Raw genomic sequence first — 18,770 nt, 5'->3', positions numbered from 1 at the left:
TAATCCCAGCTACTCAGGAGGCTGAGTCAGGGGAATTGTTTGAACCTGAGAGGCAGAGGTTGTGGTGAGCCAAGTTCGTGCAATTGCACTCCAGCCTGGGCAGCAAGAGCAAAATTCTGTCTCAAAAAAAACCTGGGCCCAAGTATATCATGGTATACAAGACTGCTGGAGTTAACAGAGCCTTTTCCCTCAGAATTCTGGTGATTATATATAAAGTTTTTTTTACACGTTTTTGATGTTTTATAAATAATATGCTATGTCAATTGAGAAAGGAGAATATTCTCTGGGATTTTGCCCCGAGCACCAATCAGGTTAGAAAGTGCCGTTGCTGCTGTTCTCATGGGCACTGTTTGACTCAGCTTCCTGGTGTATATATGATGACAGTAGCCATCACTGACTCCTGAGAGGTGAGATGCTCAAGGGCCAAGTGAGCAAAAGAATAGATGTTGTTTTCTCTTCAGAGTATTCTTCCCTGGGAGTGGTATTTGCTCTGTTCCATTTATTGGCATATTTGAAAGTAATAATAATATAGAAAACCATCCCTTCTAAGATGCCCTTTGTTAAAATATCAGACTTGTTAATTTTTGAAGTTTGAAAACTGAACACTGGCAGCCTCCCTAGTCTCATTCTGTGGAAAATGTCAATTATGAGGCTTTGGAAGAGGGTTTGTGCCTTGCAAAGCAGGAATGGCAGCACTTTTAATGATATTAGCTTTAGTAATTAAAATGATTGCCTTCTCAGGAGTGCTGAATAGGTGATTCCTTCCAGCCAGCTACTCCTAACTTGTTGCTTCACTTTCAATCGGCCATCAGGTCCTGTCAGTTCTGCTTCTGTGGTGCTTCTAGAATCTATTGCTGTCTACGATGAATTTACCATTGGATTTACCATTGCAATTACCCTCTCATCATTTTCTCTCCCCTGAGCCATTACAAGGTATCTTCAGCTCTAGATTTATCTCAGTGCTAGTCATTTCCATCTCCTGCCATTGGAGCCTTTCTAAAACCTAGATCTGATCATCCCATTTTCTTCCCTGGAGACTCGTGTTGACTTTCCAGTGCCTATGAGATGAATTGAGACTTTTAGCATAGCTTCTATCTTCTACTAACCTTCCATAAGACAGTGTCACTTTTTATCCACTCCCCAACCTGGCTCCCTGAGCCCTACGGGCACCAGACACTTGGGCATTTTATGAAATATACAGTGCATTGTCTCACATCTTTGCTTTCACTTAAGCTGGGCCCTCTGTCTGGAATATGTTTCACCATGTCTCTACTTAGAAATCCAATTTTTTTGTTATTCAAAATGAAATTATTTTTCTTAGGAAAATCTTCCTGAGGCTTCCTTCCTCTATTCTCCCACAGCTCCCTGCTCAAGCTTCTTATAGAGCATTAATCGTGAAGCATCCTAATTATTTATGTGTCTGTCTCTCCCACTAGACTGTAAGTTCTGACGTTAAGGTTTTGCTTCAGACATCTTGTATATATCAGGCCTCTAGCAATGGAGCTGGCATATAATAGGTGCTTAATGAATAATTCTTAAATATGGGTGGGTGGAGAGGATAGAAAGACAGGTTGATGGATAGATGAAAGAAAGAAATGGAGAGACTTAGTCTTTCTAAATAAGTTGTTGGTTCATGATAAACTAAAAGAAAAAGCAGGATATATACATATGTAAATATATAGGTAAATATGCATGTCTACACATAATACAAAGTCTATAGAGTGACTCTGAAGCTGTGAATCTCTCTCTGTCTTATTAGACGATCTTTAACAACAACAGAACTGGATAACTTATGTCTTTAAGGATTGATATATTATTACTTTGCTTGGAACTAATTCTGCATTTTATTTTTATTTCAGAATGATAGGGGTCTTCAGCTTGTGGCTAATTCAATGGTGTGGGTTCCAGAAGGGGGGATGCTGCAGATCACCAACAGAATCTTACAGGCTGAGGCTCCTGGTGCCAGTGCTGAAGAAATCATCTACAAGATTACACAAGACTACCCCCAATTTGGTAACTATTTTTTCCTTTGGTGTGGTTTCATCGTTGCATTCAGCAGTCTAGGGTTTGCTACTGTATAGTGCCATGTGGCAAGATTGCAATTCCAATGAACTGAGCTTTCTTATACCTTACAAATCCCCTTTAAAAACAGAATAATCATGATAGCTATCACACTCAACACATTTACTAGGTAGTGTACTAAAGTTTATAAATATGTTATATGTAACACCTAAAATTTAAGTTTTAAAACAACTTCATTTTGCAGGTAAAAATACTGGGTAAAGTAGCTTGCTGCAAGTCACTTAACTAATATACGTCAGTTTAATTTCAAAGGTCAGGCTCTCAAACTCTGCCTTATATGCCTTTTAGGATATCACTAGACTTCTTCTTAATGAGACTTAAAAAAAAATAACATGAAAACATTTTTCAGTGTTCTCCAGTGTTACTTCTACTTCCAGCAAGATAGTCAAATATGAAAACCTGAGAGATTTCCCATTATCATCACCCAGAAATGCTGGATAAAATATAACAAGAATTATAAGGTGTTCGTAGCTGACTTCCCAAGGATAGAGAGAAATCTCCGGGTGCCAGCAACAAAGAGGACACTGAAGGCCAGTTATTGCATGAGCTTAATAGCATAGCTTCTCCAAAAGGGGTTGTGAATGTCTCAATAACCCAGGGGCTTGGGATTTAATGTCCATGCAGAGACAGAGCATTGGAATTAAGATGCTGCATAAAGCCAGGACTCTGGAAGGACATGCTTTCAATTAAAGGGACAGAGTAGAAACAAGAAGCTTATCAGCACAGAGACATGGCAGAGAAATCTGTCTCTTTCTTGGAGTCAGAGTAGAAAAAAAAAAAAAAAAGCCTGGTGAAAATTCAGAACTTTAGGCCTATTTTTCCGGTAAATCTCAGGTTAAATTAGACCATGTGTCTTGTCTAAGAAACCTGAAGCTGAGGTATTTTATGAAAATTAATCTCAGACCAATGATATGTCTTGGGTTCTTTATTGAAACTAATAGAAACTACCACAGAAGGCCTACTCTCTGCTAGGCTACATGGGATTCTCAGAAGAAACCAATGAAGCTCAGAATTTAAAATTATGGAATATGGGAGGAAATAATCTGTAGTACCATAACCAAAACGAGCAAGAAGATTAAAACCCCAAGAATTTCAAATAAAGTAACAGTCTTATAAAAACTGTGAAATAAGCAGATTTAAAATGATTTAAAGACATAAAAGAAGGAATTGAAACTGTGTGGAAATAGCAACATGATAGAAAAATAAAGGAACAGGTAGATTTTTTAAAATAACTAAATTGATCATGTGAAAATGAAAATTATAGCCATTAAAAGTAAAAACTCACTTGGCATATTAAATAGCAGAGGAAGAATAATCTGTTTTTCCTCTGGGCTGTCAGATTTTTTAATCATATATTTTCTGTAGGGAGAAAAAAATTAACTTTATTTAATTTAAAAATAATTCCAATGTCCACAAAGACATTGAAAAGCCACCTAATCGAGAATTGGTATTATAATTATAAAATGGTCAGTCTAGCTGAGATGTCATTTATTATGGCTATGTAACCTTGAAAATGGCAGGTATAAGGTCTTGTGCCATAGGTTTCTTTAAGAAGTTAGGGTAAACATTAAAAAAATTTTTAAAAACATTTAGACTAAACAGTTGCAAAAACAGAATAAAAGCTCTTGAATACCCTTATCCTCCCCTAATGTTAACGTCTTATAACTATAGAACAATTATTGAAACCAGGAAATTAACACTGATATGATACTATTAATCAATTCACAGGCCTTATTCAAATTTTGCCAGTTTTCCCACCAATGCCTTTTCTATGACCCAATCCAGGATCTCAATTACACTTATTTGCCACGTCTTCTTGGTTTCCTCCAATCTGCGACACACACTTCCTCTGTCTTTGTCTTTTATGACACCGACTCTTTTGAAGAGTGCTGGTCAGATATTTGTAGACTCTCACTCAATTTGTTAGTCTGAGGATGATTTCTCATGATTGCGTTAAGGTTGTGCTTTTCCCCCTTTCTCAGTGCATCATCAGGAGGTACATAATCTCACTGCGTCTTATGACAGGTGATGTTAACTTTGATCACTTGGTTAAAGTGGTGTCTACCAGATTTTTCCACTCTAAAGTTACTATTTTTCCATTTGTAATTAGTAAGTTTCCTGTTCTCATCGTACTTTCAACTACTGATTTTAAGCTAGATATTTTTAAGGTCCTTTTCATCTCTAAAAATCTATGACTCTTTTGATGTATTAAATTCTCTACCTTTATCTTCATCAGTAAAAGACAAAAAATTAAGCCCCCAAATTTCCTAGAAACAACCAATATTCCATTAAGTCTTAAACAAAACAATGCTGAATTAAATGTTTTTTTAAGCAGATAAAATTTTGCCATTTCAGTTTGATAAATATCACGTAGGCTTTATTGTGATGCTTTCCTGCTGTAACTCTTTTAATTAACTTCTTCCTATGAACATGATCTTTCCGTGTATCCAGAGCCCCCTATTAGTAATAATCAAATCACGTTACCTAGAAACCATTCAAGAGTGAAATTGGTGGTGGGAACTAGAAGTCCACTTAGCACAAATCTGCTTGCATCTATCAGTCCCAATTACGTAAATTTGTGGAGACTTTACCTTATACTCCCTCATCACTTAAGAAAGTTCAAGCTGGACTTTGGGCTTTTTGTGAAGAGCTGACGCCTTGAAACAGAACCAAATGTAAATTGCTTGTATAGTATGTGCATGAAGGACCTGAGTTCAACCACTTGCAGACTCACCACCGTTTTCAGATACAGATGTTCCTCAACTTACACCCTGTTAAACTCATCATAAGTTGAAATTATCGTTAATTGAAAATACATTTAAAACACCTAACCTACTGAACATCATAGCTTAGCCTAGCCTACCTTAAATGTGCCCAGAATATTTACATTAGCCTAGAGTTAGGTAAATCATCTAACATAAAGCATGTTTTATAATTAACTGTTAAATATCTCATGTAACTTATTAACTACTGTACTGAAAGTGAAAAACAATGGTTTTGCACCATTGTAACTTCAAAAAATTATAAGTCAAACCACTGGAACTCAAGGAGTATCTGTATAAATTTAGACAACTTGATTAATACTTGTATCTGTAGCTACTTACTTAGATTTGAAAGTAGATATGATGAGATGGTTTTAATAAATAACTTGAGAATCATTTGAAGGAGAATCTGATTTAACCTAATGCATTGGCAATTCCAAATTATTTATCATAATGTAAGATACGTTCATTTGAATGATCTCAATCTCAAAATAATTCATGGAGATTCAAATGATATTCCAATTCTTAATACCTACTAAATCTTCCCTTCAAAATTATAGGTTAAAATATAGACTTCAGTATAAAGGAAATCCCCAATAGAGATCATTTTCTGTTTTTTAAACTTGGGTTTTCATGTTTAAAATATTATCTTTTTGTTGTCATATTATGATTAAAGCATAGGTGAGGTACTACAAAAAAAAAAAAAAAAAAAAAAAGAAAGTTAGCTCTCACCCATCTGCAGGGAATACCACAATAGGTTGATATTTCTCCTTGTCCACTCATGGACTTGTCACAAAGGCACCTGTATTCAGCATGTCCAGTACTGAACCCTTCATCTTCCCTCCAACCCCCTCCTCCTTCTGTATGATTGATGGCCAGTAGTGCCATCCAGTCATCTATCCCAATAGGTGATTCTCGTTGATGCCTTCCTCTGTCATCCTTCACAGGAACCTTTGTCAAGTTCCATTGCTCCCACTTCCTCAGTTACTCTTGCATCTGTGTTTCTTTACAGTCTCACCTCTGTTGTCTTAGTTCAGGTTCCCATCTCTCCTCTGGATTTGTCAGTAGTCTTATAATTGGTCAAACCATCTATATAAATCTTAGCTACTGTTGTTATCACTTTTATAGAATGAAGTCCAGCCCCTTTAACAGGACTTTCAACTCTTATAGGCTTTCTATATTCTGACCACATGTTGTGTATTCTAAACCGATTCATGTCATTCACCTACTGGAAAACTAACAGTGACTCCCAGTTGCTTATGGGGCTAATCTTTGGGATAGGAGCTGCATGTGGCCTAGCTTTGAATCCCTCCATTCCTGAAGGGCCTACCACAGTCATTAGTACCTAATGGGTACTCAATGACTATTTACTGAGTTAAAATTAATGGGATTAGCAAATATCTTATGATTCCTGTTAATCTGTATGACATGAAAGTGATTTTTTACATAAAAATTTAGGTTTGTTTCATTAGGGCTTATTAGGAAAATTCTGCTTTGCTTTTTTATCATAAAAGCAGAATAACTAGGAAATCAGCATTTGAATGTTTTCTACTGTCCACATTTTCATTGTGGAAATTTTCTTTCACAATATTTTGCAACTGTACTCACATTCATAAACAGTCCACATCCTAGAAATCTATGTTTATTGACAGCATCTTAGGAATGGAAGTTGAACCAGGGAGAGAAAGGTAATGGAATTTTTTCTACTTGAGTACAAATAAGTTATAATACAAGAAAGAAAACTACAGTGAGTTGATTCAACATATGATTATATAAAGAGTAGTGTAGTCATGTTTCTCTCTTATTTTGGTATTTCATTACCATCCAGAATATTATGCTTGTTCTATACTTGAATTTAGTGCATATAAATATTAGAATGAGTGTCTGCATTGAGTAAGAAAACTAATTTCTCTAGGGTAATCAAATATGCCATCAATTGCCCAATATGTCTAGTGTCTAGTGTATTAAGATTCGAGTATTCTCCTATAGAATATTTTAAAAATTGACACTCTATCTGTCTCTCTTTCTCTCTCCCTCTTCCTCACCCTCTCCCTCCCACTATCAGAGTGTTAGGGTGGCTTCTTTCAGATTTATTGTTAGATGCATTTTCATGAGAATATAGCTTCTGCTTGCAGCAGTTCATCCATTCTTCTGTTTGGTCTTCAATTGAAGGCATAGTCTCCTGTGAAATTTTAATTGTTTCTATAACACCTCTGTATTTTCAGTCTCACTTTAAGAAGATAGTAGGTGAAGGTGAAGGTGCTTTAGGTGAAGAACAAGCAGTACAAACAGATTGCTGGTGATGGTGGTGTTTAGATTTAGATTTCCTTGCCTCAGTTCCAATAAAGTTTAAAGAATGAAGGAGGAGAAAACATGATAAGTTATTTAGCAGTGTAAATACTGGTACATGTTCACAAAATAATGATGATTGGTAACAGAGCTTCATGACCAGCTTCATGATCAGATTCAAATCCCAGCTCATCAACTTAACATTTGTGTAACTTCTAACGTTATTAAACTCTGAACCTGAAGACCTTCATCTGTAAAATGAAGACAATAATGGCATCATTCAGAATAATTAAATAGAATTAATGAGAAGCGTATTAGTCTGTTTTCACACTGCTGATAAAGGCATACCTAAGACTGGGAAGAGAAAGAGGTTTAATTGGACTCACAGTTCTACATGGCTGGGGAGGCCTCAGAATCATGGCAGGAGGAGAAAGGCACTTCTTACATGGCGGCAGCAAGAGAAAATGAGGAAGAGGCAAAAGCGGAAACCCCTGATAAACCCATCAGATCTCGTGAGACTTATTTATTATCAGGAGAATAGCATGGGAAAGACCGGCCCCTATGATTCAATTACCTCCCCCTGGGTCCCTTCTACAATATGTGGGAATTCTGGGAGATACAATTCAAGTTGAGATTTGGGTAGGGACACAGCCAAACTATGTCAAGAAAGATGACCAACATTATCTTTAAGCACCTGTAAAGCATATACTATTATTTTCTTTTTACGAATGAGGAACGAAGGCTTATGGAGCTTAAGGAAGCTCACTCAGCTGGAAACAATGGAGCTGGGTTTGAATCACCACATAGGGTATAGTGGGGTGCCTGCAATATGTCTTCCACTGTTAGCTATTACAAGTTGAGCATCCCTAATCCAAAAATCTGAAATCTGAAATGCTCCAAAATCCATAACGTTGAAAGCACTGACATGATGCCACAAGTGGAAAATTCTACCCTGACCTCACGTGAAAGGTTACAGCCAAAACTTGTTTCATGCACAAAATTTATTTTTAAACATTATATAAAATTACCTTCAGGCTATGTGTGTAAAGTGTATATAAAACATAAATGAGTTTCATGTTTAGACTTGGGTCCTGAATCCAAGATATCTCATTATGTATATGCAAATATTCAAAAATAGAAATCTGAAACACTTCTGGTCCTAAGAATTTCAGATAAGAGAAATTGAACCTGTATTACTATCATTGGACAGAATTCTCTCATGAAAATTTTCCACTGAATTGTTTCTAATTTCCCATTATGTTTTCAGCAAAAACTTCCTGGCTGGAAAACATTTTCTGTTACATAGAAAGTTGTGCATAGAAATGAATCCATTCAGTGCCCAGTATTTGAGTATTTGTCTATAGTATTTGCTACTATCTGGCTCTCCTTATGTAATTTTTAATAGATAATAAGTCAGTAACTTCATACATGAATTGTCCTTGAATGGCTTTTAGTTCTTTTAGCAGAAAGCCTGAGAATTCTGTTTCTAAAGGTGGATTCAATATTGTCCATTGAATTATGTGTTAACATCCTCTCCTTCACCTTAGACAAAAATAAAGAAGTACATCATTTCTTTCTAGTTAAAAAAAAACGAGTAGTAGGAAAGGAGGTAAGGGCTCTGACTTTTCCTAGGGACCCTCACTAACTATGTGGCCTGTGCCTTCCTAGGGGAGGTGGTCCTTCTAGTGAATATGCCTGCAGACAGCCCTGCAGATGAAGGGCAGCACCTGCCTGATGGGAGGACAGCTACCCCCACCAGCACCTTCACCCAGCAGGACATCAATGAAGGCATCGTATGGTACAGGCACTCAGGAGCCCCAGCCCAGAGTGACTCCTTCCGCTTCGAGGTACCCTCTGCTTCCTGACTTTTCTGAAGTCTGATGAATCCAGTAATCCAATCGCTCTTATTTATAATCAACTTGAGTAATTTTCTGCAGTTGACAGGAAATCACATTTGGGGGACGTGTTAGTCCATTTTCATGCTGCTGATAAAGACATACCTGAGACTGGGTAATTTACACAGAAAAAGAGGTTTAATGGACTCACAGTTCCATGTGGCTGGAGAGGCCTCACAATCACAGTGGAAAGCGAAAAACATGTCTTACATAGTGGGAGGCAAGAGAGAATGAGAGCCGAGTGAAAAGGGAAACTTCTTATAAACCATAAGATCTTGTGAGACTTACTCACTACCATGAGAACAGTATGGGGGAAACTGCCCCCGTGATTGTTGTCTCCCACCGGGTCCCTCCAACACGTGGGAATTATGGGAGCTATGATTCAAGATGAGAATTGGATGGGGACACTGATATGGATTCCATATCAGTGGAATTCCCTACAAAATATAATTCATAGCATTATGAGTTTTTTTAATTTGTCAGTTCAGATATATGTGTATCTTTACAAGCAGAGTTATCCACAACCAAGATGTTTAGGTTAGATAATGGCCAAAGTGTTCAGAAAAAAAGTCTTTAAAATATAAAAATACTATATGGAGAAAAAAAAAATCTTACCTTCTAGTTTTGAATGTTCTTGGAACACTTACTATCTTGTGATAAGGTCATGGGCCTATAGCCAAACTCAACATGTTTAGGTGTCAGTTCTGCCACTTACTAGCTACACAACTTTGGGCAAATTACTTGAGAAAAACTTCTGTGCTTCATTTTCCTTGTCTGTCAAATAGGATTATTGTGATGATTTAATGAGTTAATACAGATAGAGTACTTCAAATACTGCATATCAGATAGGTAGCATTATATAAGGGTTTGTTATTACCATTTATAAAAATTGGTCAAATACCAGACCATAAGGAGACCTTCAGTAGATTAAAGGACAAGAATTATACTGCATAGGCTGGGCATAGTGGCTCACACTTGTAATCTCAACACCTCGGGAGGCCAAGGCAGGCAGATTGCGTCAGTCCAGGAGTTTGAGACCAGCTTGGGCAACATGGTGAAACCCTGTCTCGCAAAAAATACAAAAATTAGCTGGGCATGGTGGCAGCTAGGCGGGAGGATCACTTGAGCCTGGGAGGTGGAGGCTGCGCTGAGCCATGATCACGCCACTGCACTCTAGCCTGGATGACGGAGCGAGACCCTCTCTCAAAAAAAAAAAAAAGACAAAAAGAAAACAAAAGAAAAATTATACTGCATATGTTCTCTGGCTATTATAAATATAATTATAAATTATAAATTAATAATAAAAGGATAAACAAAAATTCAGGCCACTTGGAATATTTTAAATGGTCTCTTAAATAATTACTAGGAAATTCTTTAAAGAAAATCAAAACAGCAAACACTTAAGAAATATTGATGAGGAGGAAATAACCTATCAAAACTTAAATCATATGGACAAAATTGTACTCAGAAGAAAATTGATGGCCTTAAGCTCTTATTATTGAGCAAGAAGGCATTAAAATACGTGGACAAAATATTTAACTCAAGAAGCCAGAGAACCGCAAGGGAAACCTAAGGAAAGCAAAAGGAAGGAATTAGTAGAGATAAGCAGAGGAATTGGTTAATTATAAAATGCTAGAAATGATAAACAAATACAAAACCTGATTCTTTGAAGATCAATAAAATTAGGCAGACCTCTGGCGAGCATGATTTGGAAATAAATAATCATACAGAAATACAAAGGAATAAGAAATTATGAATAAGAAAGGGTGTTTAAGCACGGATACCAAGAAGAATTTGGTAAAGTGTCAGAGAAAATATCTATGTTTATGGGGATCAGCCAAAGCAGTGTCAGGGCCTCGCAAAGTCTGAGTCTTTTCCTTTGTCTAGGAATCCAGGTGGGGCTGAACTCACCCAGCTCACCTTGTTAAAATGATCATCCATTCTGCTTCTGATGCCTGGCATGTACATCTTCATCGCCTGACTAATTTATATTGTGTAAAAGATGTGCTTTTCCAGAGAGCAGGTTGAGATAAATTTGGAAACCATTAAAATGAGATTATCCTGAGCACACTGAATGTCCTATGAGTGAGCAAACATTGGGTGCCCTTTGCCCAAGTTAACTTTTCATTTTTAGCACCTGGGGATTGCAGCAGTCATCAAAGAATGAGTCAGAATGAAGGCAAAGACCTCAGTCAAAAGAAGTCACCTCTGCAAACTAGAATCCTCAGATCTGCCTTTGCCTTCGTAGGGTGAGGAAGGAGAATGTTATCAATATGGAGCACTTCCCTGGAAGGGGAATCTAAGTAGCTGCTCAAAATAATATTTGATTGCTTTTGTAATTTGGTTACTGAGTAAATAAGGCAAATAAAGATTTAAAAATAATAAAAAATACTTTATGATTATTATTATTATTAAAAAGACTACCCTGTCCATTGGGGTTATTTGGCACTTTCATTGAAAACAAATTGGCCATATATGGAAAAAAATAAAAAATAAAAATAAATAAATAAAAAATAAAATAACAAAAAATAATGATTTAAAAAAAAACTCACTGGATGAAGACATCCAGTTGAATGAACATTATTACTTACAAAGTGGTTCCCTTTACAGAGTCTTCACACATTTTGCTCAAAATGTGTTTAGAACTCCTGTGTGAAATTGCCTTCAAAGTGAGATATTCTTTAGAATGTCCTCCATAGTGGCAGTGTATCATCTTTTGGAAGTGGATTAAAAAATATAGCTAAATAGTCAAAAGTCAGACTAAGGTCTGGTGAGAAAAACAGTGGTGATTATTTTGGGTTAAAGTGGGGAGTAATTATGGAATAATGGGCTCAGAGTTCCTATATGATTTGTAAACTTTGTCTGAAGGCATTCCAAAAATGCATTTTGAACACTGACAGCATCTTTGTTGCAAATATGAAACAACTCTCTGGGATTATGTTCTCCTGATGTAAAAGTTTTGGCATGTTTATTCTAAAGTCTCATTGTTTTATAGGCATACCTATATTTTGATTTGAAATGAGATAGACACTAGAGCTAGGTGCTAACGTAAGTGGTTAGCAAATTTTCCCATTCATCATTTTAGTGTCCCTAAAGGATTTCAAACTTTAAACAAATCCTTTTCTAATAATTCTTTTCCTTTTTTCTTTTTTTTCTTTAAAGCAGGAAATGCAGTATAATGAGTTGCATGGATTTTTTTTTTTTTTTTTTTCTGAGACAGAGTTTCACTCAGTTGCCCAGGCTGGAGTGCAGTGGTGCGATCTTGGCTCACTGTAACCTCCACCTCCCAGGTTCAAGCAGTTCTCCTACCTCAGCCTCCCGAGTAGCTGGGATTATAGGTGCCCGCCACCATGCCCAGCTAATTTTTTGTATTTTTAGTAGAGACGGGATTTCACCATGTTGGCCAGGCTGGTCTCGAACTCCTGACATCAAGTGATCCGCCCACCTCGGCCTCCCAAAGTGCTGGGATTACAGGCGTGAGCCACCCCGTCCAGCCGAGTTGCATGGATTTAATGCCATTTTAATGTTGATGTGCTGTCATGAGCCATCAGTGGATCCCATCTGTTACTTTGCATCTAAGATTTGGGACATATGTAATGCCAGTGGGATTAGAAAATAGAGCATGGCATAGTGCAAAGAAAGCATGCACATTCAGAGTCATTTTTTGGTGTGGGAAGGAGCCCTGGTTTGGGTATATTCAGGTCACTTTGACACAGCCTTAGGAAATGTGGTTCAAAACAGACCAACACATTTCCCATCAGTGTCTTTACTAGATTGATTCACTTGCTCAGTAATATGACCACATTTCACTACCTATTCAATGTTTGGTTCTTTTTCTTCAAAAGATAGAATATATTCCGCCACCACACCCCTCCGCCACCCCTTTTCTAATTTCCTAAAGCTACCAAAGTGAGTCATCTTGGTCAGTGGAATGATCATAAACCTGACTGATCTGGTTAAATACTGCCATTTGTTGGCTTTGTGACTTTGACACATTGCTTAAATTTTCTGACCTTCAGTTTCCTCACCTGTAAAAAAGGGGATAATAATATCTACTCTGTGGATACTAAGTAAGAGAACCCTTGAAAAGTAGCTAATGCAGTGCTGAGCCCATAATAGATGATGAGTGAATTATAGTTATTGTTGGTAAGATAATTTACAGTGATGCTATATCTCCTTAAAAACGTGTATTTTGAGACTCGATCCCAGGCATCTGATGTGATCAAGATAAAGACAGAGAAGACAGGCTTTCTGTTGGAGTAACTTTTAAAGACATAGGGAAAGGGCTGCTATCCCTGCCTCTTTTTCTCAGAATTGATAGAACTCAGCCGCCTGCCATATGGAATTAATGCAACTCCACATGTCACACATGGCTTAGCAAACAATGGAGAGAAAGAAGGTTTAAGAGGGTGGTCCAGTAACTGATGAGGAGGGAGAAGCTGCATAGAAAAAGCAACATTCTTCAGGTTTTTGCAGCAGGAAAAAGTTGATTTTGTGACCATTACAGTAATTGTGAATGTTACTAATCTTGCCCTGCAATGATGAGGCTGAGATTTATTACTTACCTATCACTTACCTGTGCTGGTTAAAAATGAAAGAAATGGAATACAAATCATATTACATACTCATAATAAGACATTATATAGTTCTCAAAAATTATGTTTTCTAGCATGTTTCATGATACAGCAAACTATCATAGTATTGTAAGTAAAAAATTATAATATGCAATTGATATGTGTGCATATAAAATAAGTTAAATATCAACATATGAATATTCACTATTTCTAGGTAGTGAAATTCTAGATGATTTTTTATTGCTTATTTATACTTTCCTGCATTTTCAACTTTGCTTAAAATGAAATCAGGAAAAGATCAATATTAAAATATGAATCAGTAAAAGATCAATATTAAAATATGAAGGGCAGAATGAGAGTTGTAATGCAGGAACATATAGAATTCAAAGACAGCTGGCTTAAAAGAGGGAAAAACCCACGTACTAACATGCTCTGCTCAATAGAAGATGAGAGGCTCACCAGGATGACTTTCTTTTCAGGTGTCCAGTGCCTCCAATGCCCAGACCCGCCTGGAGAGCCACATGTTCAACATCGCGATCTTACCACAGACACCTGAAGCACCTAAAGTGTCTCTGGAAGCATCTCTCCATATGACTGTGAGTTGGGTGGGAGGCTTGTGGTTTCCACTTAGAGGAGGCACACAGCACGCTGATGGGATTTGATAGAGTGTCCTGGTTTTGTATATAGTAAGTGCCTGGCCCAGATCACAGACTTGGGGGCCAAAAAGCCTAGTGGTCACATTTCTCATTGACTTGAAAAAGGAACTTAAAATTCCCAGAGTGAAAGGAAGGTTATGCGGAATCCGTATTGACCTCCCATCCATCGCTGATGTCCTTTCTACAGTATTCCAGATGTTCCAGGGGTCCTCCTTGAAAATTTGGAGGAAATTTCAGGCTTATGTCCATGAAATCAATATTTGGGTATCATTGGTCCCCCAGTTATGGCACCACCTAGCAGAGAAACTATTATTCCATCTTCTAGAAGCCCTATGAGAAGCTTTCCACTGTAAAAGTTTCCTAGAGAAGGTTCTGTCAATGCTGAATCCAGAAAGATAAATAGCAGTTATCCAAGTGAAAATCTGGGGACACATTGGGAGGAATGGAGAGGTGATGACAAAGGGCACTGCCACAAGTGAAAAGAGCACATGGAAAGACCCACAGGTGAGAGAGAATAGAACTGTTGCTAAATTGCAAACAGTTCAACAAGACTGGAGAAATCAGGAAGGCAGCAAGGATGTGTGATGAGGATAAGGAGGTCATCAAGCTATCACAGAAAGCCTCGTATGCTGGTGGGAAGGAGTGTGGGTCATGGGAAAATGTGAAGCAAGGTGTCAACTAAATTGGTACATGAAGCTTAGTTGAGACAATTAGCAACTCCTCCATGACCCTCTGTCTGGGGAGGGGAGAGGGTGAGTGCTGTAATGCCAAAACCCCTCTTCCAGACAGAGCCGCAAGCATATAAGACCTTGTAAATTAATCATCATGGGTCCACATTTTAGTTGGCATCCACACAATTACACTCCAAAGTACTGTATCAGCCTTGAGCCACAACAAAGAGAATAGCTATAGTTTTAGAAATTATGGGTCTGGGTTATGACAGAGACATAAAGGGGAAAATAGAAAGTTTTTAATGAATAGCTGGTATCGGCATTTCCACCATAAACCGTAATTTAAAGAAATCGTAATTCAGCAGCCCTATAAAGTCTATAATTCATCATTCTGACTGGAGGAACTTGGATCAGAATTTTCTCTAAACTGTTAAGAAAAATGTGCACACACAGGTCTTGCCAAATGCTAATGCAGTGTTATTTTGAGTTTGGAGGAAATAATGGGCCAGGAGCCAGGAAGACAGTGCTGTTTCCTGTGCTGTCACTTGGACCTCTGAAGAGACTTTTCAAGTCACTTAGCCTTTAGGCGCTTAGGTTGCATACTTGCGAATTAGGTCTGTCCAGTTAAAACTTAGGTTAGTTTACTGTTAAATGTGATTAGTCTACTCGTACGTTACTTAAAATATACAGTTTATATATTTTTTGATACTAATTAGGGCCATTATGATAGGACATACTTGTGATCTGTAATAAAAATGCATTCTCAATTTAGTCATTTAGTCTCATCTAATAACATAAGTTCTGCAGATATTTGGTAAATATATTGTGAATGCATATGGTAAATAACTATATGGCATATTTAGTATACTTGTATATGTGATTAAAGGTAGGAATCTACTTCTCCATTCATTCAGTCTCTCATTCATAAACACTTTTGAGCTCCTAATGTATGTTAAGGGCTGTGGAAGACATTGGAAAGTCAATGACCATAAAACACAGTCTTTATTCTCAAGGAACTTTGAGTCTAAAAGAGGAGACAAGCAAATAAATAAGCAGGGATAATACAATAATAAATGCCATGGCAGAGCAATGATTTGGGAGCAAATGGGAGGGCACCAAATCCAGCAGAGCATGGGAGAGGGTCACAGAAGCTTCCTCTGGGGGTGAACAGAGCTGGGTGAGTGTAAATTATCTAGAGACCAGGGTTCTCAAACTTAATCCTATGCTAGAATCACTGTAGAGTTGATGAAAACACAGATTGCGCTCACCCACTTCCTACTCCTTCCCTCTGAGTCCCCAAAGTCCATTGTATCATTCTTATGCCTTTGCATCCTCATAGCTTAGCTCCCACTTATGAGTGAGAACATACAATGTTTGGTTTTCCATTCCTGAATTACTTCACTTAGAATAATAGGTGAGGGATAAGAGACTACAAATTGAGTTCAGTGCATACTGCTTCGGTGATGGGTGCACCAAAATCTCACGCATCACAACTAAGGAACTTACTCATGTAACCAAATACCATCTGTTCCCCCCAAAAATCTATGGAAATAAAAAATTAAAAAAATTAAAAATTAAAAAAATAAAACACAGATTGCTGGAACCTACCACAGTGTTTTCTAATTCAGTGGATCTGGTGTAGGGTCAAGAATTTGCATTTCTAAAGAGTTTCCAGGTAGTGCTGTTTGCTGCTTCCCAGATCACCACACTTGAAGAACCATTGATCCAGACTAAATTGGGGGGAATGTATCGCAGTCTTGAGGAGCAACAGGTGAAAAAAGATGGAGACATGGGAGAACACGACATATTTGAAGCATTACAGGTTGTTCAGTTGGCTGGAGCATAAAATCTGTTAAGTGAAAACGCAGTAAGAAATGAGAGTCAGATCATGGAAGACCTTAAGTATAAGATAAGAATTTCCATTTTGTCCTGAAAGGCTTTTGAGGCAAATAAGGTGTTGAGGGATTTGTAGCAAAGAAGTGCCATGATCAGATTTTTAATGATACATTTAGGAAGATCATTCTGGCTACAGGGTAGAAAACATCCTAGATGGGGGCCAGTCAGAAAACAAACAGGCTATTGCAGTCATCTAGAGCAAGAACAATTAGTGGCATGAGCCCATGGTTAAGAGTTCAAGAGATCTTGAAGATATTTGCACATGCATGTTCATTGTAGCATTATTCACAATAGCCAAGATGTGGAAGCAATCTAAATGTCTATCAGCAGAGAAATGGATAAAGAAAATGTGATACACACATACACACACACACAGAGAGGAATATTATTCAACCTTACAAAAGAAGAAAATCCTGTCACAGGCTACAACATAGATGAATGTTTAAGACATTATGATAAGTAAAATAAGCCAGTCACAAAGGAACAAAAACTGCATGATTCTGCTTATATAAGATATAAAGTAGAATGTAGTCAAAAGAAGTAGAAAGTAGAATGGTAGTTACCAGGGGTAGAGTGTGTGATGTGATGAGAGAGGGAGAAAGGGGGAGTTGTTCAATGGATATAGAGTTTCAGCTTTGCAAGGTGGGAGAGTTCTAGAGATCCATTGCACAACTGTATGCATATAGTCAACACTACAGAGCTGTACACTGAAAAAATAGTTATGATGGTTAAAAAAAAAAGAGGGATCCATTAAGAGAGACTTAGAGACACAGTGGCTTCCTAGATATGGGAGGCGGGTGAAACACCCAGTGTCTGAGGATATAGAGGTACCATTCCTCAAGATCAGGAACGTACAAGGACTTTTGGTGGGAAGCATGACAAGTTGAGTCTGGGATATGCTGGTGAAGGGTGTGCTGGAGCAGAGTGAGTGAATTCACAGATGTGATAAGTGTGTGGGCTGGGGCAGGTCACACAGCATTTCATAGGTCATTGTAGGAACTTAGCTTTTCTTCTGATTAAAATGGGAAGACATTGCAGGGTGTTGAGCAGAGGCCTCATGTCCTTGTGAAAGGATCACACTGGCTGTTGTGCTGAAAGGGAGTGTAGGGGAGGCAAGAGAGCAATTGGGAGGCCACTGGGGTAATCCTGGGGAGAGACTGTGGCCCTCAGCAGAGTGGTGGCAGTGGGGTGGGAGAAACAGTTGGACTCTGGATATATTCAGAGGTAACATGGCCATTATGAAAAGAATTATTCTGTAATCTTCTTTTGTTGACAGATATACTATTTTTAAAGTGTCTTTTGCAATGATTTCTATGAAGTTTAATCTCTCATTTCTTACTATGTTTAATTGATAAATATTGAACATTCTAAGTAGCTAATATTAAAATTGATTATACTTTGATATATCTCAAACTCAATATTGCTTTCCTCATGGAATCAGTCCTTTTTATATGTAGTATCTATTTCTATTAGGAGAAAAATAGTATCAATAAATTTCAAAATAGACTGTTATCTTGGCTGGAACATATTTCCCTTCCCACAGTGCCATGTCCACAATAATTCCCTCTTTTTATCACTTTATTATTTTAAGGACATCTAGATTTTCAGAATATCGCATGGTACTCTGAGAATGTTCAGTTATTATGATAGTTTTGATATTAAAAGGTAGCAAACAGTACCAAACAAGGTACAGAGCCTATACTTTTTTGTCTGTTAGTTGTACCCACATGTGTACATGTTTATAGGTGTGTACAAACATGTATTGGAAAGTAACACCTTATATAGGGCATATAGTTTTAATTTGTTGTCCTTACTTGTTTTATATTAGGGTGAGAGACCAGCTGCTATTCGCAATTCTAATTTTCCTTGCTCATTACATTCCAGACCTGAGCAAGGGCCTGAAATACGACTCTTTACTATAGGGGGATTGTTCTAACCTGCAAAT

At 37.5% G+C, this 18,770-nt stretch overlaps 1 protein-coding gene across 4 annotated transcripts in view; it reads left to right on the top strand.

The window, feature by feature from the left end:
• Positions 1-18,770, top strand: part of FRAS1 (Fraser extracellular matrix complex subunit 1) — a 480,560-nt gene that overhangs the window by 335,328 nt on the left and 126,462 nt on the right. For all 4 annotated transcript variants that reach the window (XM_517202.8, XM_063808847.1, XM_024356095.3 and 1 more), the window contains 3 exons: positions 1,860-2,013; positions 8,802-8,980; positions 14,082-14,198. In XM_517202.8, the coding sequence (XP_517202.4) occupies positions 1,860-2,013; positions 8,802-8,980; positions 14,082-14,198 (450 nt within the window). The remainder of the gene's footprint in view (positions 1-1,859; positions 2,014-8,801; positions 8,981-14,081; positions 14,199-18,770) is intronic.

The sequence above is a fragment of the Pan troglodytes genome, chromosome 3, assembly GCF_028858775.2.
Source record: "Pan troglodytes isolate AG18354 chromosome 3, NHGRI_mPanTro3-v2.0_pri, whole genome shotgun sequence".
Taxonomy (NCBI): Eukaryota; Metazoa; Chordata; class Mammalia; order Primates; family Hominidae; genus Pan; species Pan troglodytes.
Note: the sequence above shows the minus strand (reverse complement) of the source record. Positions and strands in the feature narration are given on the sequence as shown.